Source organism: Salvia hispanica, chromosome 4 (assembly GCF_029641045.1).
Source record: "Salvia hispanica isolate PSC_SH4W2 chromosome 4, Shi_PSC_v1, whole genome shotgun sequence".
NCBI lineage: Eukaryota > Viridiplantae > Streptophyta > Magnoliopsida > Lamiales > Lamiaceae > Salvia > Salvia hispanica.
The window spans coordinates 59,900,002-59,924,744 of NC_142695.1; the positions used below are offsets into that span (position 1 = coordinate 59,900,002).

General features: G+C 38.0%; 5 protein-coding genes across 7 annotated transcripts; 3 read left to right on the forward strand and 2 right to left on the reverse strand.

Annotated features, from left to right (window-relative positions):
• The first annotated feature begins 1,923 nt into the window (after window positions 1-1,923).
• Window positions 1,924-7,128, forward strand: LOC125196241 (Polynucleotidyl transferase, ribonuclease H fold protein with HRDC domain-containing protein). 2 transcript variants are annotated; one of them, XM_048094675.2, is made up of 12 exons: window positions 1,924-2,285; window positions 2,383-2,633; window positions 3,244-3,342; window positions 3,431-3,514; window positions 3,725-3,811; window positions 3,985-4,105; window positions 4,334-4,518; window positions 4,600-4,644; window positions 4,761-5,269; window positions 5,346-5,838; window positions 5,979-6,607; window positions 6,795-7,128. In XM_048094675.2, the coding sequence occupies exons 1-12, from the start codon at window positions 2,045-2,047 to the stop codon at window positions 6,799-6,801; spliced, it is 2,751 nt and encodes a 916-aa protein (XP_047950632.2). In that variant the 5' UTR covers window positions 1,924-2,044; the 3' UTR covers window positions 6,802-7,128. The 2 variants fall into 2 exon arrangements, with proteins under 2 accessions (XP_047950632.2, XP_047950631.2); XM_048094674.2 differs by having other exon boundaries at window positions 6,824-7,128.
• A 103-nt stretch (window positions 7,129-7,231) lies between these two features.
• On the reverse strand, window positions 7,232-11,499 carry LOC125192447 (NEDD8-activating enzyme E1 regulatory subunit AXR1-like). 2 transcript variants are annotated; one of them, XM_089069762.1, is made up of 14 exons: window positions 11,371-11,499; window positions 11,110-11,282; window positions 10,815-10,978; window positions 9,956-10,066; window positions 9,804-9,883; window positions 9,576-9,726; window positions 9,391-9,484; window positions 8,956-9,044; window positions 8,691-8,764; window positions 8,436-8,598; window positions 8,154-8,239; window positions 7,952-8,035; window positions 7,691-7,871; window positions 7,232-7,583 (listed from the first exon to the last, which is right to left on the reverse strand). In XM_089069762.1, exons 1-14 carry the CDS (start codon window positions 11,406-11,408, stop codon window positions 7,500-7,502), a joined length of 1,572 nt encoding a protein of 523 aa, XP_088925888.1. In that variant the 5' UTR covers window positions 11,409-11,499; the 3' UTR covers window positions 7,232-7,499. The 2 variants fall into 2 exon arrangements, with proteins under 2 accessions (XP_088925888.1, XP_088925887.1); XM_089069761.1 differs by having other exon boundaries at window positions 7,952-8,056.
• A 172-nt stretch (window positions 11,500-11,671) lies between these two features.
• On the forward strand, window positions 11,672-14,155 carry LOC125195550 (uncharacterized). Its single transcript, XM_089069763.1, has 3 exons — window positions 11,672-11,927; window positions 12,900-12,923; window positions 13,583-14,155. The coding sequence occupies exons 1-3, from the start codon at window positions 11,747-11,749 to the stop codon at window positions 13,900-13,902; spliced, it is 525 nt and encodes a 174-aa protein (XP_088925889.1). The 5' UTR covers window positions 11,672-11,746; the 3' UTR covers window positions 13,903-14,155.
• Window positions 14,156-14,243: 88 nt separating this feature from the next.
• On the reverse strand, window positions 14,244-17,142 carry LOC125195839 (fatty acid hydroperoxide lyase, chloroplastic-like). Its single transcript, XM_048094096.2, has 2 exons — window positions 16,660-17,142; window positions 14,244-15,440 (listed from the first exon to the last, which is right to left on the reverse strand). Exons 1-2 carry the CDS (start codon window positions 17,053-17,055, stop codon window positions 14,394-14,396), a joined length of 1,443 nt encoding a protein of 480 aa, XP_047950053.2. The 5' UTR covers window positions 17,056-17,142; the 3' UTR covers window positions 14,244-14,393.
• A 4,644-nt stretch (window positions 17,143-21,786) lies between these two features.
• Window positions 21,787-24,526, forward strand: LOC125192586 (protein NRT1/ PTR FAMILY 6.4-like). The gene is made up of 5 exons (XM_048090205.2): window positions 21,787-21,944; window positions 22,020-22,131; window positions 22,329-22,546; window positions 22,667-23,208; window positions 23,394-24,526. The coding sequence occupies exons 1-5, from the start codon at window positions 21,942-21,944 to the stop codon at window positions 24,280-24,282; spliced, it is 1,764 nt and encodes a 587-aa protein (XP_047946162.2). The 5' UTR covers window positions 21,787-21,941; the 3' UTR covers window positions 24,283-24,526.
• The last annotated feature ends 217 nt before the right edge of the window (window positions 24,527-24,743 follow it).

Below are 24,743 nucleotides of genomic sequence, written 5' to 3' on the forward strand. Positions count from 1 at the left end.
TTTAGTGTTTCCATAAAGAGAAAATAATTGATAAAAAGATATTTCTCCCATAATAGGCACAACAAAGAGATTTTCTAAAGATAGGCCTTGATGCAAAGCAATGTTGTTTTTCATATCCAACATAAAATTCAAAAATTATAATTTCTTCCGAGTAGAGCATAAGCCTAAAAAGAAGAAATAATTCATTACAAAAAACACATGAAAATATCATCATATTTTGAAATGAATTTCAATGGAAGAATGAATGCATCAATGAAACCACATGTGAATTTTAAAACGAGTTGCATAGACTAATTAATACTACATGTCAAAATATCGACCATTGACTTTAGGTATAAAATTTAAATTACTAGGCCAACTATCGCATTCTTCGGATATCTACTACTCCGTATTAGCAAAAGGAATAGTCATTAGGACCGTTGATACTGTTGATGAATTGTATAGTCTTTGAAAACACAATGTTAATATGCACTACAATGGACACAATCAAAATGATTGAGTCCCTCAAGAATTGGGCATATGGGGTCCTTTACTTCTAATGTAATGGATCACACAATCTTATATCTTTACCATTAATTGATCATGTCGATATTACAAAAAATATATGGATCAAATCATCAAGAATAATGTGATTAAAGTGTGGTGTTTGATATCACCAATTTTTGTGGACCATTGACCTAAGAATCATGTGATGCAGCAACAAACATGGTCACATACAAGTAAACAAATTAATTTACATTTTAATTTGTCACACACAAAAACACACACACACACACAGTTCTTGACTTCGAATATAAACACTCAAATCACAATATTTATTCGGTTGCATCCCCAATGAGAGATAACTTAGAAACCCTTCTAGAAAAAGATAGATAGCATGAAGAAATCGATTTATTTAAATGAATAACTAATTACCATAATAAATAATGTACGGTGGGACTACAAAACCTTGAGGCATATATTTGGGGATCAATGAAATCAATTTCGATTTATGGCAAATCTTGTGATGCATAACACTATATAAAAATATATAATCAAATATAAGAAATGCTAGTGTGATTAAATTTTATATGCGTTAAATGACTCAGACGAAATCCTTAAATTAATTGGCCGAACCAAATCCACGAAGTCATGAGAAATCCGTAAAGTCATTAACTTTCAGCATAGTTCGATTTTTTCCGTGAATTTTAAATGATGCATGAAAAGTCATGAACTTTACTGGATTGTGTAAATTTCTCGTTTGACCCGACCCGATAGATTACACAATTACTTATCCTACGTGGCGCGCTAGAGGCGTGACTTGGTAAAACTCCACTAATTCTAATTGTTTCTTTTCTATCTTTTCAATATCTGACCATGAACTTATCACAAACGTACAAGTTGAACGAAATTCAACATACAAATCGACATAAACATACAAATCGAATTTTACAAATCGAATTAAGCATAAAAGTGGCATTAAATCCACAATTCGAATTGAACCCTAAATGTGTCATTTGTCAAATCACGCTTCCAGCGCGTCATGTAGGATAAATTTGTGTCGAAAATCTATCGGGTCGGGTCGGATGAGAAATTTACATAGTAGTACGATAGAGTTCATGACTTTTCATGCAACATTTAAATTTCACAGGAAAAACTAAACTATGTTTAAAATTCTTGACTTTACATGGCCGTTAAAATTTTCAATAGTTTACAAGAAATTAACAAATTATATATTCAGACTTCATTATAACTTGTGATTTTGTCCATCACAAAAAAAAAGTGTTATGGGCCGAACTCACAGCGTTTGATCCATAGTGATTGGGCCAAGCCCGATTCAAAGAGGCAATTTCTTCGGCCCATAAATTTAAAAAGAAAAATCTCAGCTTCATCAATGGCGGCTCTCTGTCTTCAACGGTGAAGCACCACTACTTCAGGAGTTTAATCAGCTAGCAAAATTGTCGCGTTTGACCACCAATTCATAGGCTAATTCGGTTCAATTATTGATATTTGGCGTCGGAGAAGAATCGCATTGGCGCCTTTCGATTACTGATGTGTTTAATCAATGGCGGCGGAAAATGAATTGCACAGAGCAACACCGCTCGCTATCGCTGCCACCTGTTTCTTCGCACTTGCAATCTCTGCTTATCTCATAAAGCAATTCTTCGCGAAGTCAAAACGGTGTAAGCCTTGTTATTTGATTGCGGAATTTAAGCCCCAATACAAATTCAAGCGAGTGTTGGCGGATAATTCGCACTCTCAATTCAAACACCTTAAGCTCCACGCAGCTGATTCTGTCGCCGAAGGTATAATCTCACTCTCTTGTTGGTTGATTAAGTTTTTGTTTTGTTATAGAGAATTGTTGGTTAATTTGTTGAGTTATTTGATTACTGCTGTGGATAGAGGAGGAATTGAATTTGCATCCATACAAAGGGGAAATTTCGAGGCTGATCAAAAATGGAAATGTGGGGATTTTGGAGTTGTTTGATGGGTGTGAGAAGTGGAGTATGGAGATGGGAGGTGAGTATGTGTGGGTTGAGGCAGAGGAGCAGCTGAGAGAGCTCGTGGCGGATTTGAGCAACGAGGAGGTGTTTGCGGTGGATACCGAGCAGCACGGTTTGAGATCCTTTTTAGGCTTCACAGCTTTAATTCAGGTTCATATTTTGTGTTTCTAGAATCGAAGTTGCATTCCCTGTGTCTGCTTGTCTCAGTTTATTCAACTCATTTGTCGGTTATATGTGTGCCGTGGGCTTGAATTTGCAAGAACATGTTGTTTGCAATGTGCATATGGTGTTTCCATTCTAAACGTTTGACTAGTAATTGTGTGTTTCGTATGATCAATGTTAATAACTTCATGGTGCTTGTGATTAAGATAACTTAAGTTAATAACTTTATGTACTTCAGGTTGTTGATGAATTAGTTGTTGGAACTATAATTGTTTACATAGGGATGATTATTGAATGCTTAGTCTTTATTTGTTCCAGATTTTTTAAAGTTTTTCTGTGTGTGTTAGATATGTATGAGCTTTATCTTCTCATGTTCTATTTACATTTCTTAATTACATGAAAAAAATGCAGATTCGAGTTGTTTTCTGAATTGGAACATCAAAGAGCACATTTTAGCCAACCTTGTTCCCAAAGAAAGAGATAAATAATGTACAGCCATAGGAAGAAACAAAAAGATACTTAAGCATTATTCTAATTCAATCGGTTTTCATTGATGTGCGTTTGTAAATGACCATGATATGCATATGCGTTAATGCAGATATCCACTATGAGCAAGGATTATTTGATAGACACAATTGCCCTACATGATGTGATGGGGCTTCTTAGACCTGTATTCGCCAATCCTGCAATATGCAAGGTGATATCATTACATTTCATGCTTTAAAGTTTGATTATTACTTATATATTTTTTTTCTTTTTGTAAAGAAGTTCTTTTTATGAAACAGGTGTTTCATGGTGCCCATAATGATGTACTCTGGCTTCAAAGAGATTTCCACATCTATGTTGTCAATTTATTTGACACGGCCAAGGTTATTTACAAGACGTAATCTTTTTTTTTTTATTTCATCTGATATGAGCCATTAAGGAGGTTATCTGACTTTTGGTGATTTCTAAACCATTGAGAAGTTAGGGCATCTTAAAGACTATTCGAATTACATACTTGTCGTCCAGATTGTATGCTCATTTATACAGTAGCTTCTTATCAAATTAATGAGTGCTGTTTTACTCATGTATTGCAGGCATGTGATATCTTATCAAAGCCTCACAAATCATTGGCGTATTTGCTTGAAACATATTGCGGTGTTGCCACAAACAAGCTGTTGCAGGTTTCCATTACTAACTATAATTAAATGTATCTTTATATTTCCTGAATTGGCATGAGCTCTGTGGAAAGCGGAATAAAGGCACTCTTTTTTTTACTATCATCTCAGTTAGCTGGAAACACCAGTTAAGTTGTTTTGATGATCATGCACTGACTTGGTAGCCATCTGACTTGTAGAGAGAGGACTGGAGACAACGTCCCTTGTCAGAAGAAATGATCCAGTATGCTCGAGTGGATGCACACTATCTGCTGTATATAGCATATTGTCTATGCCTGGAGCTTAAACAACTGGAAAATGGTACGTTTTCTAATTGGTTATGTTCGTGTATTCCATAACTATCCTTCTTTGCAAAAGATAATAAAAGAAAGACTTATTGAGAAAATGTTCTGTATATTAATATGAGTATAAAAACTCTCTCCTTTTCAAGTACACTGGTTTCACCAGAAGCAAAAAAACCATCGAACTCCTATTTTCAATTTTTATCAGTTTGCCAAACTCACATTCTAAAGAAAATAAGTGATTCAGAAAATACATCTCCTGGTGATAAGTTCCATTTTATTCTCGAGGCTAGTCGACGGTCAAATGCAACTTGTTTACAGCTTTTTGCAAAAGATATCGAATCTTGTACTGGAGAATTGGCTGCATCATCAATCGTTTCTCGGTGTTTAAATGATCCCGGAAATATTTCGCCAAGTCTTTGTGATGAGAAGGTATTATGTTGGCTGTGAATATTTTTCATTGTTATTGGTAGAGCTGGGATGGATAATACTGATGAAGAATATTCTTTTCAGTTTCAGGAACTTGTGAGACGACTGTGTGTATGGAGGGATTTAATGGTTAGCTCTATCAATTGCTTTATATTCTTAAATTGTAGTAATATCTTCTTAGTGTTACTACCGATACATCTTGAATAATGAAACAGCTAACTTGAATAGATTTCAAATTCTTTCAGGCCCGCCTCCATGATGAGAGCCTTAGATTTGTTTTATCAGATAACGCGATCATTGCACTAGCAGCTAAAATCCCAACTACCGAAGCTGATATCTACAGCAGTATGCTCGAAGCTGATTCAGATGTTGAATCTGTGACAATGGTTCCTCTCCAAACTCCATCTCCTGTAGTTTGTTCTCATTTGGACGACCTGTTCTGCCTGCTTCAAGGAAAGATTACCAAGCTTGATGATATACTTCAAATGTGCATCCGGGAACACCTCGGCCAAGGCGGTAGCTGTCCTCTTTCCGCATATAACTATGCCCTTCTGTCCAAAACTACCCTGGGAATAGGCAATAGAATCACCCCTAATCACAACGGGTTTAGAGCTTCAAAACAGGTTGCAAAGATGGCTTCTCGACAGCTTTTTGTTCAGAAGTTTTCATGCAAGTCCCCTGTTTATCACAACTGCAAGATCTATGCCAGTGATGGACGATTATTATGTTACTGTGATCAGAGAAAGCTTCAATGGTTAGATGAACGTGCGCTGTATCCTCAATGCTTACTTCCCTATTTTGTGCAAGCTAAATATTAACATTTTGTTCAGGTATCTGAACCGGGATCTAGCAAAACTTGTAGAAGAAGATCCTCTGTCCATCATGCTTCTCTTTGAGCCCAAAGGACGCCCGGAAGATGAGGACAACGACTTTTATATTCAGAAGAAGAAAAATATATGTGTTGGCTGTGGCGAAGGAAACCACTATCTACGATATAGAATTATACCTTCTTGCTACAGAATACATTTTCCAGAGCATTTGAAAAGTCATCGCTCGCATGATATTGTCCTTCTGTGTGTGGATTGTCATGAAATTGCTCATACTGCTGCTGAAAAGTACAAAAAGCAAGTAGCTGCTGAATTTGGAATACCATTATTTATCCGTAGAGTTGCTGACTTGGATAAGACACAAAATACACCTGCATCTTTGCCTGCATCGTGTGAGGAGATAGGCGTGTCTCCTTTACAGTTACGTATTGCTTCTATGGCTCTGCTGCGCCACGGACCACAAATGCCATCTCAGCGCCGTGAAGAATTAATGCAGGTAAGAAGCTAAGAATGCCATATCTTCAACATTTCTTCAAGAGTCAAAAGTTGAATAGGCATATAATTCAGCTTCGATACAGTAATGTGGATCGAACCCTTTTCTCTGTAATATGCTTACCAGTCTCTTACTTTGAGCAGACAGTCATGACATACTATGGAGGTAGAGAAATAACAGACGAAGATCTTGAAAAGGCTTTGTTAGTCGGAATGAGTCCTCACGAGAGAAGAAGATTCGAGAAAAAGAGAGGTTACACATTCAAACACCTCAGAAAAAGTAGCAATCCAGTTGATGCTGAAGAGGATATTGGTGGCAGGCCACCAGTCACCGTCAAGAATGCATCACACGATGAAGATGAGGATTCGTTGCACACCAATACAACAGATGGTTATCAACAAGATGATGACAACATTTTAGAGGACGCAAAAGTAACTGGTCCATGCAGCATTGACGCTGATGATTCTCTATCAGATACAAAGATAGTTTCAGGAATCGAAAGCATTTCTATCTCCAGCAATGATGATACTTCTGGGGGCGGAAAACTATCAAATGGGACGACTCATCCATCGGAGGAAAATGAAACATTGCTAAAGAATGATTCCAAAATGTCATTATTAGGACACGGACCTCACGGAAAGCAGGTAGTCGAATATCTGCTTAAGGAGCATGGCGAAGATGGGGTTCGCGAGTTTTGTCAGAGATGGAGACATGTTTTCGTCGAAGCTCTCCATCCCCGTTTCTTGCCGGGTGGATGGGATGTTAAGCACAGGTACACTCTCTAGTTTGACATAAGTTGATGCCCACAAATTGCTTTGTTTCATTTAGTAAATGTTGGAAATCTTCAATACTTTTTCTTCTTGGTTCTTCTAGAAGATGAGCATACATGAAATCATAAAAATCGAATTTCGGATTAAATGTGAAAAAAACCTGATATATATTTTTTGGTATGTCCAAAGGATTTGATGTTGGACATTTTTTTTGCCAGTGGTAAAAGAGATTTTGGTGAGTTCAGTGTTTACAAGCCCACCACCAATGCTTCTGCTGCTGCTATTGCTGGATAAATTTCTGGAATTTTGATGGTGATGGTTTATTTTGTTTTTTTTTTTCTCCCAATTTTGTTGTTGTAATTGGAATAGTTCATACATTTGCTAGCTCTCTTTCTCATCTTTTTTGTTGATATAGAGAATATACAATGTTGGAATTTTGGTTTCAATTTTGTTGTTGTAAGCAGAATAGTTTCTCCAGTTGTAATTTTCAAGAATGGCAAAATTAATGGAACTTAAATTTTAAGTGTTTGCAGTTAGTCAATTTTACTATGCTTCTCAAGTTTTTTTCCCTATTTAAAATGATTAACAATCATGATATAGGTTGGAAACAATTATATTTTCTGATATGAAACGAAACCAAAAATAAAGGTAAGATTATAGCTCAGAAAATTCAAGCTCCAAAATCTAATCTTCAACCTGTATAAACAGCACGACAACGACAAGAGCGTAGGGGATGATAATCTCAGCAAAGTTTATATTGATTCAAGAACTCGTGGCTAACGCAGGCGCTGAGCCATCTACGTAAAAGTCGAGCCTCAGAAAAAAGGTCGTTGCATCGTTGGAAAACTTTTTGTTGTTGAGGTTGGCACATACGTCTCTGTTGCTTTTTCGAGCTCAAAGTAACAGCAGCTGTGATTTGTGATCCACGCCGTTGAAGATGAAAGTCCCACTCATTGGAACGAATTGTCTGGTGATGAGCTGCAGACGAGAGAGAGCACGTGCCTCAGTTACAGTTTCGAACAAATAGACAATGCTGAGACCTTCGTAAAACTAAGATGAGATGACAAAATATAAAAAGAACGAACCTTGATCACCTCCTGTGAGGCGATTCCTCCAACGAAGGCGGCCACTGAGTGAAGCTCTGCAGCCCCGTAACGACACATTTCATTGATGAGGTCTTCAGTCAAGGTTGATCCGTTGCAGCCCACGTCGTTGAGTAGGGAAACGGCTGTTGTTTTCAATCTGGAAATCTCTTCGTCCATCTCACTGCAGGACACGAATCAGATTCAGGCTGCCACAAGGTAATGATATTTCGGGTTGAAAAGACGTATGGAGAAGGTTTTTACCCATCAAACTGCCCCGGAAAGCTATTATAGTTTGCAGCAAAACGATCTACAGCTCGTAGAAGAATGTAGAATCCAACAGCAACACTGCACCGTGAGTTTGGAGTGCTGGCAAGAGTTAGTAGAATGTACGAAACGAATCCAGAGATTGTACAAAGATACAAAATTTAAAGAAAAGGAAACAACGCATCATATATAGGAGTACCAGTACTCTTCGTCTGTAAGATACTTCTGTAGCTCCAATTGAACCGGCGAACTGAACTCCTCCTCAATCTTGCGATATCTGCATACCTAAACAACACGGACAAACAGAAGGAAATTCAGTTACTGGGAACACCATGGTAATGAGACTTTTCAAGCATGCCATTTAGAATAAAAGGCGTCAAGTATGCCGAAGGAGAGTTGAATACGAGATGTCACAAATGCACGGGCATGGAGGTACATATATCAAAGGATCAGAAATAGGAATGAAGTTTCAAGCACAAACCTTGAGTTTCCTAGCGTTTTTGCAGAAGCTTTTTATGGTTGCTTTCGAGATGCTTTCTGGATCTCTACCTAGCTTCTTCAGTATTTTCTTGACGAGCTTTTCCATGACAAGAAAATCGGCCTCAGCTTTAGCCTGATAGATCTTTTGTAGGGAGACGTATAACCTACAACAGACGCAGGTAACAACCCCGATGTCAGCATAAAGACTTGTTGGGTCGTGTGTACTGTTAGGCTCGACAAAGCAGTAGTCACTAACTCAGTTGAAGATGTCATATCTGGGATAGATCCCTCCAGAGGTGCCTCTCCGCCTCCTTCGTTAGCTATGAATTCCTAAATTGTGAAGCAAAAGGGAGCAAAAATATTACTATATCTCTGGACAACCATTCAATTCCAAGACTACATTTGTTTCGCTTAATATCAGTAAAAAGTTGGATAAACTAATTAAATTCACTTGAGTATGTACGAAGAAGTACAAGTGAAGAGATCTTTAAACCTAAATGGATAAAGGTGCTACGAGTTACCTTTAGAGCTGCCACCATAACCCAAAAATCTGAAGAGTTGGAATTAACTTCAGCACATGTATCATTAATTATTTGCTGTAGGCTTGAACCTGTGATGCCAACATCGAGCTGTCAGGAAAGTGATTAAAGAGCACCTTCTGCACTAATCAGCAACAAAGTTTCTGTGACTAAATATCACTATTCGCAAAAAGGCCTCTATATTTGGATTATGATCCTTATAAATTTGTAATTCACTGCAGCTAGAGCAGGTTTATTATTAGAAAATATGCCATGCTTGGCCGGTTCAACTAGATTTACAAGAGGATGCTGCAAGTATTATTGATCTACCACAAATCAAACAATCTACCATTTCCCCGTTGGAAGTCTAGCTCATAATTGATCTACCACAAATGTTTTTCTACAACTAACTTTACTTAAGCGGTAAATTTAACTTACTGATTCCTTGAGGAGTGAAGACTTTGAATGAAGCTTCCATTGCTTCTTTGTAATTGTCTTCATCTGGTGCAGTCTTCTTGGCCTTGATTAAATCCTATAGCATTCATCGAGACACCAACCAGAATACCTCAAAAGACAGACACGACAACGACCAAATCACCGAGACAGAAAAACTTATAATGCACCTTAAATACTCTTTTCTCATCCCTTGTAGACGGAAGTTTTCCATTGTGAGCTTTTGCCCATTCCTCTGTCATCTTAATGAGAATAATAACATATGGAATGTGCTTGTGAGCAACAGGATCGGCTGTATCCAAATCAATTGATTCTGCATATCTGCAAATTTTTTGAAGTACGTAATCATGAGTTATAGTCATACATAACGAAAATAGATAATAGGGAGAAGATCAAACCTCCTAAGCTCAGGCCATGGATTATTTAGCCTGAGGTCGTCCAGAAAATGGTCGGGCTTTGATTCAATCACTGCATGTTCCTGAAAAGAAGCAAGACTTACTATCCATGTAGTTAAAAATCATACGCTATGTCTAAGATGCAGCCAGAGTACCTTAACACTGATTCGAACAAAACCAGTAAGGCCATAAGAGCGCGCAAATATCAACAAGACATTGGCTTCACGGCAGATTCTATCCAACTTTACCATTGAAGATTCCACGAGCTGAAAGAAAAACGCAAGACACAAGTTATAACGTATGAGTATGAGAGTTTCTCAATAAATGATGATTATTCCACTAGAATTCGAGATACAATTCTCCCACACAATAGAATGAACTAGAACATTGATGAATGGGACAACCAAAAACGAGACATTATATAGAAAGAGACAAAATAAGATAGTACATTTTAAATGGAAGTAATCTTGTGTGTTCACACCAGATGGAAGTTGATTTAATGAAAAATCTCTTTCCAGACGATGTGAAATCCAGAATAGAACAGCATACCACCAAAATGCTCGACGATCTTCATATATATGACATCAAACAATTTCAATTTTCAATCTTAAAGTGGACCGATCAATCAACCTGATCCAAGAGCACTTATACTAAACAGCATGCAGCTTCATCTATCCAATCATAAACCGTATAACTTCTAATCCTGATAAACTAAGCTCAAAAGCCAACACATTAAAGACCACAACAAGCAAGCGAACAATCTTTCTGACACAATCAAACTCCTGAATATAAACTGTGAATCCCATGCTAACTTCAATCTACACAACCAGAAGGGGAATTGAATGTTCGCTACTGAAACATGAAACGCACACATCTCTTCAGTCCACACATCCTTTTAAGCAAATATATTATTCTAAAGCCACAAGAACCATAGGGCAGGATGAGCAAGCAATTTATAAACGAACAACGTATGTAAATTCTCATCAACACACAAAGAATGAACATATTCCACACCTGCGTGGCAACAACCAACGTAAATTGCGAAAAGAAGGATGGATTGGATTCAATCAACTTCTCGGGATACTCTTCAATAAACTTAGCCTTCACTGCATCATTCAGCTCCTGCAGAAAGGCACAAACCGTTTTCGCCTTCGATTGCCCCACGCTCGACTCGTCCACTAGATAGTCATCAACCAAAACAACACAATAAAACAGAATCCCACTACAGAATCAGCACTAAGAAGAAAAAAATCACATAAAACCAATACAATTAGGGCTGATAAAGGATCAAAGATCAAACTTTTCGTACCCATATAGTTATTCCCGAGGTCCCCGAGCTCAACCTTCGAGCCATCAACAACAGTAATGCTTCCAACTCCACCAAGAACTAGATTTTTCAAGGTCTCCGAGCCGGTGGGCCCACAGTTCAACAAACATATGCTTGATTTCTCTAGGGCTTCTTGCCCTTGCTCGCCCCAAATTCTGTAAACAAAAAAAGGGGATTAAAAAAAATCGAGTTACACAGACTGAAATCGTGCAGTGGGAATTGAAGAGAGGAAAATGCAGATACCTGAGCTGACGATCGTATTTGGTTTTGGGTTCCGCCATTGATGATTTAGCTTGTTTGATACGCAGAGAGGATTTAGCTGAGGTTTTTGTAAAGAAGAGTGAAAGAGGGAAAGTCTTAATTAGTCTATTGTGGGTCAATTTGCGATTTTATGAAGTTTTTGGGTAAAATTGAAAATGAAGGAAGTTCAGGGACTGAATTGTAATTTACAGAGCTGGATTCGATTTATGGTGAAATTCAACACTCTGAATCTGATTCGCATTCTAGATTCTATTGGGATCTGATCAAGCTGTGGAGTGGATTGATTTCGACGTCCATGTAGTTCAGCTGCATTACAGCTAGAGAGATTGATAGATTCATATAGAGAAAAGGGGCGAAAATGGCGGTGAGGACTGGGGTTTTGAAGGTAGTTCTTGGTTTAATGGCGATTTGCTTGGCTGCGTATATAGTGGGGCCGCCGCTGTATTGGCACTTGAAGGAGGGATTGGCCTCTGCTTCAGCTGCTTGCCCTACTTGTAACTGTGATTGTGATGCTTTGCCCCTTCTCTCGATTCCTAAAGGTGCGTGTGCTAGATCTATCACGGTTTTTGTGTTTAGAGTGTTGATTTGTGAAATTGTGAGAATCTAGGTTTGATTTTTAGCATTGAAGCTTGAAATTTGGATGAATTTATGTGTGATTGTTTGATTGCTCCGCGTGCTGCTTTTTTTAGGTTTTTTTGTAATTAGTCGGATTTTGAGGTTTAGATGATTGTGTGTTGGTTTTAGTTTGATAAAGATGCGGACTTGGCCCTGTTAGATAGCTTGTTTCAGCAATGGAGTGATGGATTTTGCCTTTTGTTGTTTAAATCTTGGTGAGACAGTGTTTTCGTGCTTTCGACTGGAGTGTGTCATTTGGGATTGAGCCATTTTGTGGGAATTGGAATTTACATTGTTGTGTGATTTGATGATTTGATGGTAGTGTGTGTGTGGAGTCGGCTTCTGTTTGCTACGATAACAGCTGGAAGTTTATGTTGGATGATTGGATTCTTGAAAGACTATAGCTTCTATCACCCGAATCTGTAATTAATAAGATGTAGAAATCTAGGGCTATCGTCATGCTGATAGACCACCATTTAGTGGCCTAATCGTTTAGATGCAATCGAGCTGATTCAGAGTTATAATGGGTGGTTAGTGACTGTAGTCTGGGAGGATTCTACATGTAGGAGATGACAGAGTTATGTGCCATCTGCATCTTATTTGAATACCGGTATCTTGTTCTCTGCAGTTGGTCGACACACCAACTGACTGAAATATACGATAGGTGTCAGAAATTTTGATGTAAGAGCAATGTGGCTCTCAGTAAGATAATGATCACTTATTTGTATTTTATATTGTGAGGCTTCATATGTTTGCTATGATGTATGGCATAGGTAGAGATTTGTCTCGATGTCACTTTCTTCACATGAATATCTTGTAGTAAGATGCATGGTATGTTTTTACATAGTCTTCTGCTCGGAAATAACATATTCTGATTACTTGTTTGCCTCTTGCAGGACTTCATAATGCTTCCTTTGCAGGTAACCACTGTATTCTTTGTTTTAATTGCCTTACAATAAAACTTGTCATTGATTTTTTGCATCAAGGAGTGTTATTAAGTACACAATCGAGCTATGAATGTGGCAGAATAATTTCTCTCTTTTTTTACATCCGTTCTCATTTGAATTCCTCTTGCTGGGACTCTCCAACAATGTCCTCGACCTTTTATCCTCAGTTCATCTAGTCACATAGTGCTATTTTTAAACCCTAATTTTAGTGTAGAAACAGCTGAACCCATTAAATAACGCGTATTTTCAGAAGCTGCCTACTTGTTTTTACTGTCTCCATTGGAGTATGTCTATAAGTCCTCTTTACATCACATTAATTAAGTTGAGAATTATTTATGCCGGTACTCATTAGTTTAAGTTATACACTATGCGGCGGTCCCTATTAATAATTCATTCCGGATCATTATATTTGATTCACATTGACCACTCTTTTGCATCTGGATGGTATTTGCATTTATTTATGTCACATTATTAATGCAAAACCGATAGAAACCGAATTTAGATTTGAAACTGCTGCCTATCTTGAGTGTGCAGCATTTATTGTCCCTGCTCTATAGTTTTATTAGTTCTTGTCGCACTTGCAATGAATTCTCAACCTATCCGCTTTCTTCTATTTTCTCTTCATGTCACAGACTGCGCGAAGCACGATCCCGATGTGAGTGAGGACACGCAGAAGAACTTCGCAGAGCTGCTATCGGAGGAGTTAAAGCTGCGAGAAGCCGAAGCGTTGGAGAATCAGCAGCGTGCTGACATGGCACTGCTTGAAGCGAAGAAGATGACATCCCAGTACCAGAAAGAGGCGGACAAGTGCAATTCTGGAATGGAGACGTGCGAGGAGGCAAGGGAAAAGTCTGAAGTGGCTTTATTAGCGCAGAAACAGGTGACGGCAATGTGGGAGCAAAGGGCGCGTCAAAAAGGTTGGAAGGAAGGAAACGGCAGGGCTCAATCCTAGCTGAATCATCACACGTAGTCTATTAGAAATACCAAAAAATGTCATATATAGTTTCTTGCAATCGGTTAACGGGGCATGGTGCTCTGGTTGAAGGGCATCACAAGCTCCGAATACCAGGTGTTTTTGCTGTAAGCGAGCATCAGCTTCACGAGTATGATTCAAGACCGATGAATGTTATCGGATCTTCATGTAGAGGTATCATTGTCACTACTATTATTTACCATTTGGAAGAATACATACAGAGTTGTGTCAACTTCGAGCTTTAGACTGTAGCAGATATGGTGCTTATAATGTTTATCGATCGATCTTAGGAATCGAAGTAATGTTATAGAGCTTAGGTATTGTGTAGGAAAGAATCATCATTGTGCTGTTTTAAGGTTTATAACTTGAACAGGTAAACATATTGTTCTTCCATGTTTATTTTATACATTGACAAACGTCGATGTATACAGACGTTGTACTGTATTATGATACAGCATCGTTTACGGCCGTTACTTTGCCCTTTTGAGAGCAGTGATGGAGCCAGAAGAAATGGAGATCTCATCATATCTCTGAAACAGGTAAGCCAGAAACACAGCAGCAGTTTGAGGCACAGCGTCCTTGGCTGCACACTGCTTGTTGGAGGCCGATGGACCCGGAGTCCCTGTCTGCGGCCCATTCGACCAGAACAGGTATTCCAGCAACTTGTTACCACCGTTTTTCTTCGAGAATCTGTCGTACACGAAGTCCTCTGGATTCTCGAATATCTCGGGATCCCTCATCACTAGTGGCTGGTAGCCACACAGCAGCTCTCCTTTCTTGATCTCGTACACCGTGTTGTGTGAGGTGAGGTCGAAGTCCTTTCGTGCTCGGCCGAACTGCTGTGGAACCGGCGGGTCCAATCGTAATGTCTCGTACACGAACGAATTCACCAGGTCCATCTCCTTCACCGTCTCGAAGCTAAGGACGTTGTTCGAGAGCTTCTCCCGCACCTCCCTCCTCAGCTCCTCGTGCAGGCCCGGATTCTCTCCGAGCCTGCTGAGGAGCGAGAGGAAGAAGAGGGTGAACCCTCCGAACGCGTTGAACCCGAGCGTGAAGAGGAGGTTGTGGATGGCTTCCTCCTTTGTGAGGTTGAAGTCCGTCTGCGCTCGGGCAACAGTCTCCGCGGCTCCGTTCTCGACGAACCTCATGAGCTTCTCGTAGCTGGATTTGACGAGCCAGAAGGGGTAGGAGAAGGAGTGGAGGAAGATCTCCTCGAGGGGCTGCACGACGTTGATGGGTATCGTTGGGAGGAGCTGCACTCCGAGCCAGAGGTCGAGATATATGTGGCCGCATTTCTTGATGTCCGGGAAGGCGGAGGCGTCGGCCCCGAGGAGGGTGAGGCTGAGGAATGCGAAGAGGAATTCTTGGAGAGGGAGGATGTAGCTGGCTGAGCCGCCGTCTCCGGCAGCGGCGAGCTGGGACTCGAGGGAATCCCACGTGGCGTCGAGCGTGGTGACCATGGACGAAACCCATTTGCTCGAGCTCCGTTTTAAGATGTCCATGGCGAAGGATTTGATCTGCAATTTTATTTAATCATTGATTAATTATAAGAGTTAATGAAGTAAATAATGGTGGTAATGAAGAGTATAGTATACTAAATACTCCCGATTTTAAAAAAAATACTCCCACCGTCCCAGCTAAGATGACACGTCCCTTTTTTTCACGTGTTTTGAAAAAATGATAATAAATAGTTAAAGTGAAGAGAAAATAAAATAAGGAAGATAATAATATAGAAGATAGTATCTTCTACAATATTCTCTAACTTACTTTATTTTTTCTCTATTTTAAGTAGTTATCATCATTTTTTCAAAATAAGTACGAAAAAAGAATGTGTCATCTTAGCTGGGACAGAGGAAAATGAATTGTAGAAAATATCAATTGTCGTCACACTTGCAATAATTCAAGCAAATCAATAATATGTAATGAAATACACTATTGCAATAATTTAAGCTTCAATATGTAATGTAACAACATATCATGCTTCCTAATCCACTAGAAATAGTAGTCCATCCTAAAGAAATTATGTGGTCATGAAAGCAAACAAGATAAGATAATTGGTACTATAATATAATTGTAACAATAATAATAAATATTTTTTACTTTTTAGCATGGACCACGGTCGACAATTCACAATCATGTATGTTAACAAAATACAAATATAGGCGTGTGGTCACATGCATGTTCACATGCACATATCAGTCAAGATTTTTTGCAAATCATTAAAAAATTAATAGTAGAAATTATGTTAAATTATGCCTCATAAAGAAATAGTACTAAGTTATATTCTCTAATCACAATTATGTGAAATTGTGTCCCCATAAAAAATACTACTCCCTCCGTCCCCGATTAAGAGTCACACTTTTCCATTTCGGTCCGTCCCCAATTAAGAGTCACACTTCATTTTTACCATAAATAGTAAGTAGGTCCCACATTCCACTAACTCAATTCACTCACATTTTATTATAAAACCAATATAAAAAATGGGTCCCACATTCCACTAACTTTTTCAACCAACTTTGCTTTACATTTCTTAAAACCCGTGTCCGGTTAAAGTGTGACTCCTAGTCGGAGACGGAGGGAGTACTAAGTTACATAAATATTAAATTTATCTATAATTCTTCAAACGTCCAACCACACGAATTCTGTTTTCTGAATCCGCCACGTCACTAGTATATACTGTGTGTGAGTATTAGGAGATGGAGGAGGAATTGTGCATAGTAAAAGAGAGATACTTACTTGGTTATGTTTAGTTTCTGTGGGATCAAGATAAGCACAAACCCTAATTCCTCCGGTGTACTTAACACTCGGCATGAAATCTCCGACGAGGATGTTCGTCTTGTCGACGAGCTCCGTGTCGAAGAGGTGGCGGAACGACTTCACGTCGAGCACCGCCACCACGTTCGGGTTTACCCCGAGGAAGAACGGGAACGCCGGCGGGACGTTCGTACGGAACACCGTGCTCTCGTACTTCTCCATCCGGTTCGCGAAGAACTTCTGCGGCCCCTGCAGCCAGAAGTACTGCAGGCGGTCCGCCAGCGGCCCGATCACCGGCCAGCCGTAGCTGCCGGGGATCGCTGCACGCTGAGGGGCGGCCGATGGCGACATCGCCGCCCCGGAGAGTGTTGCATTCATGATTTGGGGGGATTTTAGGGATTTTTTGAAGCTTATTGTGTTGAAGAAGAGAGTGTGGAATGAGATTGGATTTTTGTTTGGATGAAGAGATTTTTGTAGGAGGAAGAAAAAGGTTGTGATGAATAAGTTAAAATTTGAGCTAAATTATTGAGAACGTTGTGCACGTGTTTTTTCTAATTTGAACAGATGACAATTGTTACAACATATTATCATTAGCTAATCAATTATAATAAAATTGACTAGTGTATTGTAAGTGGAGAAAGATCTAAGATCTGTATTAACAATGATTAATAAATGTATTGCAGATAAAGAAAGCAGTGAATCATTTGGCATAAATGATAGTGTAAGATAAATCATGAAATCTGATCAAATTCTGTTCGTATCACAATTTTAAAAATCGGTAGGAAAATATGAAGTTTTGATTTATTTGTAATTGTCACTAAATTTATTTGATATGTTAGCCGTAAAATCATATGATTATGTCATCACTCATGAGTACTTAAACGACATCGTCTTTTCATAAAGAAAACGTCGATTGTTGAATAATATTTTGCACATTAGTTACTGAATTTTTTCCTGCTTTTTTTTAAGTTGCCGACACAGAATTTCTATTTATAATGCGTAATATATGTTGAGGAAATAAAATAGTGCTGTATATATTTTGTATTTAGATAAATAATAATATAGTAATTACTAAAATATCTTGCACATGAGGATCGAAAATTAAAATATAGGTTGGCTTTTGGATTCTAATGTGGAAAAAACAAAATCATGTAGGCTCACACTTTTCGGCCATACATTTGGTTCACGTAAAATATCTTTTTTTTTTTGTTATAGTACTAATTTGCAATTATTGTTGTACACTTGTCCTTAGACGAATATATATGACAAGTAGTTAAATCGTTTCGTAAGGTAAAAATGTGCATTAAATTCAAAATATATAATTCGAAAATAATACTATCATATAGATATAGTAGTATCAATTTCTATATTTTCAATTTCATAAAATATATTTATATCTCAACCCATTATATAAATTAAGTGATTTTCTGTTGTTTAATTTTTAAATTTGAAGTATTTTTCAAATTAATATAGTAGTTACACTTTTGGATTGTAGTTTGATGGTCAGTGTGTTATCACTTCATGAGATTTTTCATTTAATAATTCAGATCTTATCTCTTTTTAACATTTGGGTTCGGCCGTTTGGAAATCAGTATTTGTGTCACGTATTGAATATCATCAATTCACCACCAGTCATTCATCATCAAGGTGGAGCCATATGAAGCTAAAGTTTTAAATTTTCGATTATGATTTAATTTTAACTTTTTTTGAAATATTCACATTTCTAATGTGCCAACTCAAAGTTCAATACAACAAAAATTGGACGATATGGTAAATTGTCAACAACGTTAATGGTAATTCCGCACATGTTAATTAGGACGAATTGTGCTCGGTTATTATTGGGTAGATCTGATAACAACTCAGTCAATTAAGGTTAAACTCAAACACAACCTGTTATAGAAATTTTAAATCTAAGTATAAAGTTGACTTGCTATATTAAAACCCGAATATTATTCACACATTACAAGAATATGTCAGTGACACGATCTTATTAATGTTGTGATACTAACAATATGACAAGGACACAGTTCGAAACACGCAATAATGACATGAAACGATTCTGATTATTGTATTGCGGTGAACAACATGGTTATGGCCTCGTGACATCGAAAACAAGAAAAGGAGACGTCATGTAAAATGCAAGAAAATAAAATCATAATTAGAACTTTAATAAAGTAATAAAAATAAAATTTACTACTGTATTAAAATTTGTTCATGTCGTTGAAAAATTGTCGGACCTAATATTGAGATCATGAGATATATAGACGACTAACAATTAAAATTTCAACTATATGTGGGGGTGTAAAATCATTATCAGGACTTGGGTAATTGGGTTAGTAATGGTCGTTATGATAGCAATGGGCTAAATTGGCCCATTTATTATCAACTAAAAGCCCACTATTTGTTGTTTAAGCCCAATATGGACCTTCAATGATAAAAAAACAGACACATCATTTGCAATTATTTATTTTATTATAAGATCATATTGGATTAAGGGCGTATTTAAAAAAATAACTAAAATTAGAATCACAACATCCTTCCAATCACATGCTGCTACGTGACACTTATAAGCAACAAAAGAATGTTACTAAGCAACAAAATTAGTGAATAACATTGATGGATTTTCATGGATTGCAGAAAAAGACTATTTATGTCATATTAAATGCAGTTTATTTTGCACTGTAGACTAAAATGAAAAATAAACTGCATTTAATGCAACATAAATAGTCTTTGATGCAATTCGCGAAAATTCGTCACTGTTATTCGTTAATTTTGTTGCTTAATAACGTTGTTTTGTTGCTTTTAAGTGCCACGTGGCTGCATATGGTTGGAAGAATGTTGTGATTCTAACAGTGAAAGAATACTAATGCTCCCGATTGGATTATATTCATGTGCATAGATGCAAATAAATAATTTAAAAAGATTCAAATAGTAATAATTTTTATAGTGAAAATCATTTTCAGTCTTTAGGTTATGAATATATATGTGATGGACGAGGACCTGATTTTAATTTCTAGATGCGACATAAATTACGTTTGTTTTGAATACAATTACTTTATTTCTTCAACTCAAATATGTTCTTATATTATCATAATTAAGTGTTTTACATTATAAGCAATCCCAAAAGAAGCATATATGAATAAATAAACACTTTGGAAATGTAATTAAATAGAGATACTTTTCGCCTTCAAGATTTTTCCTTATCTATGCAAAAGATCCATATCGGCTAAAATAAAACCAAACAATAATTCATGAAGTAAATTTCACATTGGGAAACATGCGACGTTATGGTGCAAGGTTAAGTAACAATCGCATTCCAAAACAACGTTTTTCCTTCTATTATTCAAACCTTAATTTGGCAAGAAAATGGTGGTGAAATGTGAATATCACACTTCTATATTCTTACCCCAAAAATAATAGAAATTCTATATTTGTATTCTAGCTTCTAACTCCTTCCTCTTTTTTCTTTGAGTAGATAGTTATGATATAAATGGTTGCAATTAGTAGTTGAAGAGTAGAACACAATCAATGTTAATTTCCATAATTGGGATTAGACAATAGACACTACTTCTTGTTGGCACCTCATAGTTTAATTGATCACGTATCTAATCATTTGAATCATCAAATTTAGCCCCTTAATTTCGTGCTCAAGATTGTCTTATCAAAATTGTTATTGAATTGGTTCGAGATTAGGTAGTCACATGAGCGATATAGGTGGCTAATTAATCAATCTAGTTAGGTGGCGTCAGTACGTTAGACAAGATAATATTGAGATACAATATGCGATAAGTCCCAATGGTCTTCATCTAGGATTAATATAGTCATATGGATGATGATGAGATGTATAATCAGAAGACATAGTGTAATTATGGGTCTTTTGATTGACAATTTGTTTGTAAATAGTGATCATGTCTATTCTTATCTCTTGTTCGTTTTTTTTTAAAATTCAGTCCGTGACAATGTATCTTGGCTCATCTTCACAGTGTCAAGATTGCATTGTATATCACATTTAATATTCATCTCACCTCTACCCCTATGACTAATTTATCGTTAACAAAGCTCAGTTTGGTTTATTCTATACCATATTTTACTATTATCTTATCTAATGAACCGAACATCACCTCAGTACTATGAAGACGTGCTGAGATACACTATCACGAGCCAAGTTCTCAGGAAATAGCTGAACAAGAGATAAGAAAAAGTATGCCATCTAATTATGAGAAATAGTGATAATTGAATAACTTTTTATAATATGATATTGCTCTAAGATTTACTACCAAACTTTAATCAAAAACAATATTTAAAAGCCTTAATCTTATAAATCTATTAAGCCACACACCATGTATAATACTTCTGCAATAGTAGTTAGTAGAGTTGTCAATATCATCTCTTGAAAAGGGACAAGAAGCCTTTATTGTACGTGTGAAAAATGAGTAAAATGTGACAATTACCAAAGAATAGTACCCTAAAAAATCTTTATGCCCGTGGTTGAGTAAATTTAGACTTTATCGAATACTTTTTACATATTTCTAGTCCCAATATTTTCTATATTAAAATCGCCATTCCAGCCATAATTTATATAGCCAATATTTGTCGTAATTACATCACTCACATGTTATTGCATACAAGTGTACAACGGTGGATCCATATTCGGCCGGTGAAGCTACAACTGTATCCTCAAAATAGTAATATTATAAAGTATTATATTTAAAACTTACTTAAATTTTAATCCCCTTAATTCCTCAATAACAGAGAACTTAGATTGTCAAAAATAAAAAAAAAATCTTCTCTTTGTCACTGCTCGTCAGTCTCTCCAATCTTCCCACGTTCTCGGCCCCGAGTCATTCACATGTACGATCGATTACGTAATTATTTTTCACATCCAAATAAAAAATCCTGACTCCGTCACTGATGGTATACAAAGTGATTTTTGCGTATAGTTGAAGAAGGCCTAGTACCATGGCTAGAGAATTTTTTTCAATCAAACAAAAATAATTAAATAAATAAAGTGGAAAATCGATATGGAGATAAATACATTGCATCTATTAAAATGTCTTGATTAGTTGTGTAGGATTTCAACCACAAAAGAATACCTCCAAAATCCAAATGTACAAGTTTCATTTATTTGCTCAGACATTTGCTACTTAGTATTTTTTTCCCAATCATTCAATTCCAATCCAACTTTATTGTATTCCTTTTGTGCTCAGCAATACCAACTCTCTCTCTCCTCTCTTTCCACTCTCTCATCTCTCTCTCTCTCTGCAATGGTAAGTAACATTGTGCACATATATATATATATGCTTTGTGTAAAAATGGTGAAACTAATGTTTGGAAATATGCAGGTTTTGGTTGATAATCATGGTAGCAAAGATGAAGGAGCTATGGTAGATTTTCGTGGAAAACCGGTCGACAAATCGAAAACCGGTGGTTGGCTGGCAGCCGGGCTCATTTTAGGTAATCCATATATCATGCAGTTTTATATAGTGGCGAAGTCAGAAATTTCAAAAAAAATTCTATTTAACAATATGAGACTATATAGGCTAACTACCCCTATAGAATCTAGCTATAATCATAAGGGATTATTCACCTTTTAAATTAAATAGTCTTGACTTATGAGTCTCGTCTCGTCTCGTCCCGTATTTTGAGTTCAGGAACGGAACTCTCCGAGAGGGTTTGCGTGATGGGGATATCGATGAATCTCGTGACGTACCTCGTCGGAGAATTGCATCTTTCGTCGGCAAAATCGGCGAACATCGTGACAAATTTCATGGGAACTCTCAATTTACTAGGCCTCCTCGGAGGCTTCGTCGCGGACGCCAAACTCGGCCGTTACACGACGGTTGCTATCGCGGCATCCGTCACAGCTTTGGTAAGAAAAAAAAGTCCAACCCCTCAAACTAGTCATGTCCTAATTTATTAGTACCTTTTTTTCTATAATTTTATAAATCTAACATTATATTATTTCATTTGAATTATGTGATTATTGAAGGGTGTGACATTGTTGACATTGGCCACCACCATCCCCAGCATGAGGCCTCCTCCCTGCACGGATCCGCGAGGGCAGCCGTGCGTGGAGGCCAGCGGGCGCCAGCTGGCCATGCTCTACACGGCCCTCTACACGATCGCGTTGGGGGGAGGAGGCATCAAGTCTAACGTCTCCGGCTTCGGATCAGACCAGTTTGACTCGTCTGATCCGAAGGAGGAGAAGGCGATGATATACTTTTTCAACAGATTCTATTTCTGTATTAGCCTCGGGTCCCTGTTCGCGGTCACGGTTTTGGTCTACATTCAAGACAATGTGGGGAGAGGGTGGGGCTACGGGATCTCAGCCGGGACGATGATCATCGCGGTTGGTGTGTTGCTGGCGGGGACCGCTTTGTACCGCTACAAACAGCCCCAGGGGAGCCCGTTGACCGTGATATGGCGCGTCGTCTCCTCCGCGTGGAGGAGACGCCGACTCCCGTATCCTCCTCAACCCGACATGTTGAATGAGTACTTCAGCGCCACGGTTCCTCATTCGAATAAACTTCGGTAAAGAATTTTCTATTTTTGTTTAATTTCAATTTCCCCTGTTTTACTAATCCTGGATGTGACTGAACTGTCATGCTAATGTCTGACTGACAGTTCAGTCATGTCACTTCTTATTAAAACATGGGAGTTGTTAGAATATCAATTAAGAAAAGTATGATTTTTTCTTGGAATTGTAACAATGTTAGGTGTTTGGACAAGGCGTCCGTAATCGAGGCCGACGCGGGGGCCGAGGGAGCCAAAGGCGCGGCGACAGGGAAAGTCGCAACCGTTACTCAAGTTGAGGAAGTGAAGATGGTAGTAATGCTCCTACCAATTTGGTCCACTTGCATTCTTTTCTGGACAGTCTACTCCCAAATGAACACATTCACCATTGAGCAAGCCACCTTCATGAACCGGAAAATCGGCACATTCCAGATCCCGGCCGGAAGCTTCTCCTTCTTCCTCTTCATCTCGATCCTCCTCTTCACGTCCCTCAACGAGCGGCTCCTCGTCCCCCTAGCCCGCCGCGTCACCCACACGAAACAAGGCCTGTCCTCCCTCCAAAGGGTCGGGATAGGCCTTGTTTTCTCCGTATTCGGCATGGCGGCGGCGGCCCTAGTGGAGATGAAAAGGAGAGACGCCTTCGTCAACGACGGCATCAGAATCCCCGCCTTCTGGCTCGTGCCCCAGTTCTTCCTAGTGGGGGCCGGGGAGGCCTTCGCCTACGTGGGCCAGCTCGAATTCTTCATTCGAGAGGCCCCAGAGAGGATGAAGTCCATGAGCACGGGGCTGTTCCTCAGCACCCTGTCCATGGGCTTCTTCGTCAGCAGCCTGCTCGTCACGCTGGTCGACAGCGTGACGAACAAGAAGTGGCTGATGAGTGACCTCAATAGAGGGAAGTTGGATAACTTCTATTGGATGCTTGCACTTTTGGGGATATTGAATTTTTTGGTGTTTCTTTTGTTTGCAATGAGGCATAGGTACAAGGTGCAGAACTATGTTGCACCTCAGCTTGATGGGGAAGAAGATCTCAAGGAAGGTACAAGCATTAATGCAGGCAAGATTGCAGCTGAGGTTGCAACAGAAGTGCCTTAAATTGGACTTTGATCTATGTTTATATTATTAAAATTTTTTTGTTAATTATTTTTTTGTTATTATTTTTTTTAAGCATAAGTTGGTAAATGTATATAGGGAATACACACTATGAAATTTTTTTTTTTTTTTGTTGTGTAAAATTATTTAGATTTTGGTATATGTGTTTGTGTCTTGTATTTGGAATTTTGGATTGTCATTGTATAATATTTGATTTTGTAATGTGTATATTCAAGTGTTGTTTTTCCGCCCTTCTTTCATTATATAATATATAGACTATGGAATGACACATCCATTTACTATAGTAGCATTGGGCTTATGGGCTTACGACTTCTAACATAAGCCATATGAGTATTATCACTGAGCCCATAAAAAAAGATGCACATATCAATCAATATTAGATTAAAAATAACAATCAATTAGAGTGGCACAGCAAAAGCGTGGTAGGCCCATAACCCACATGT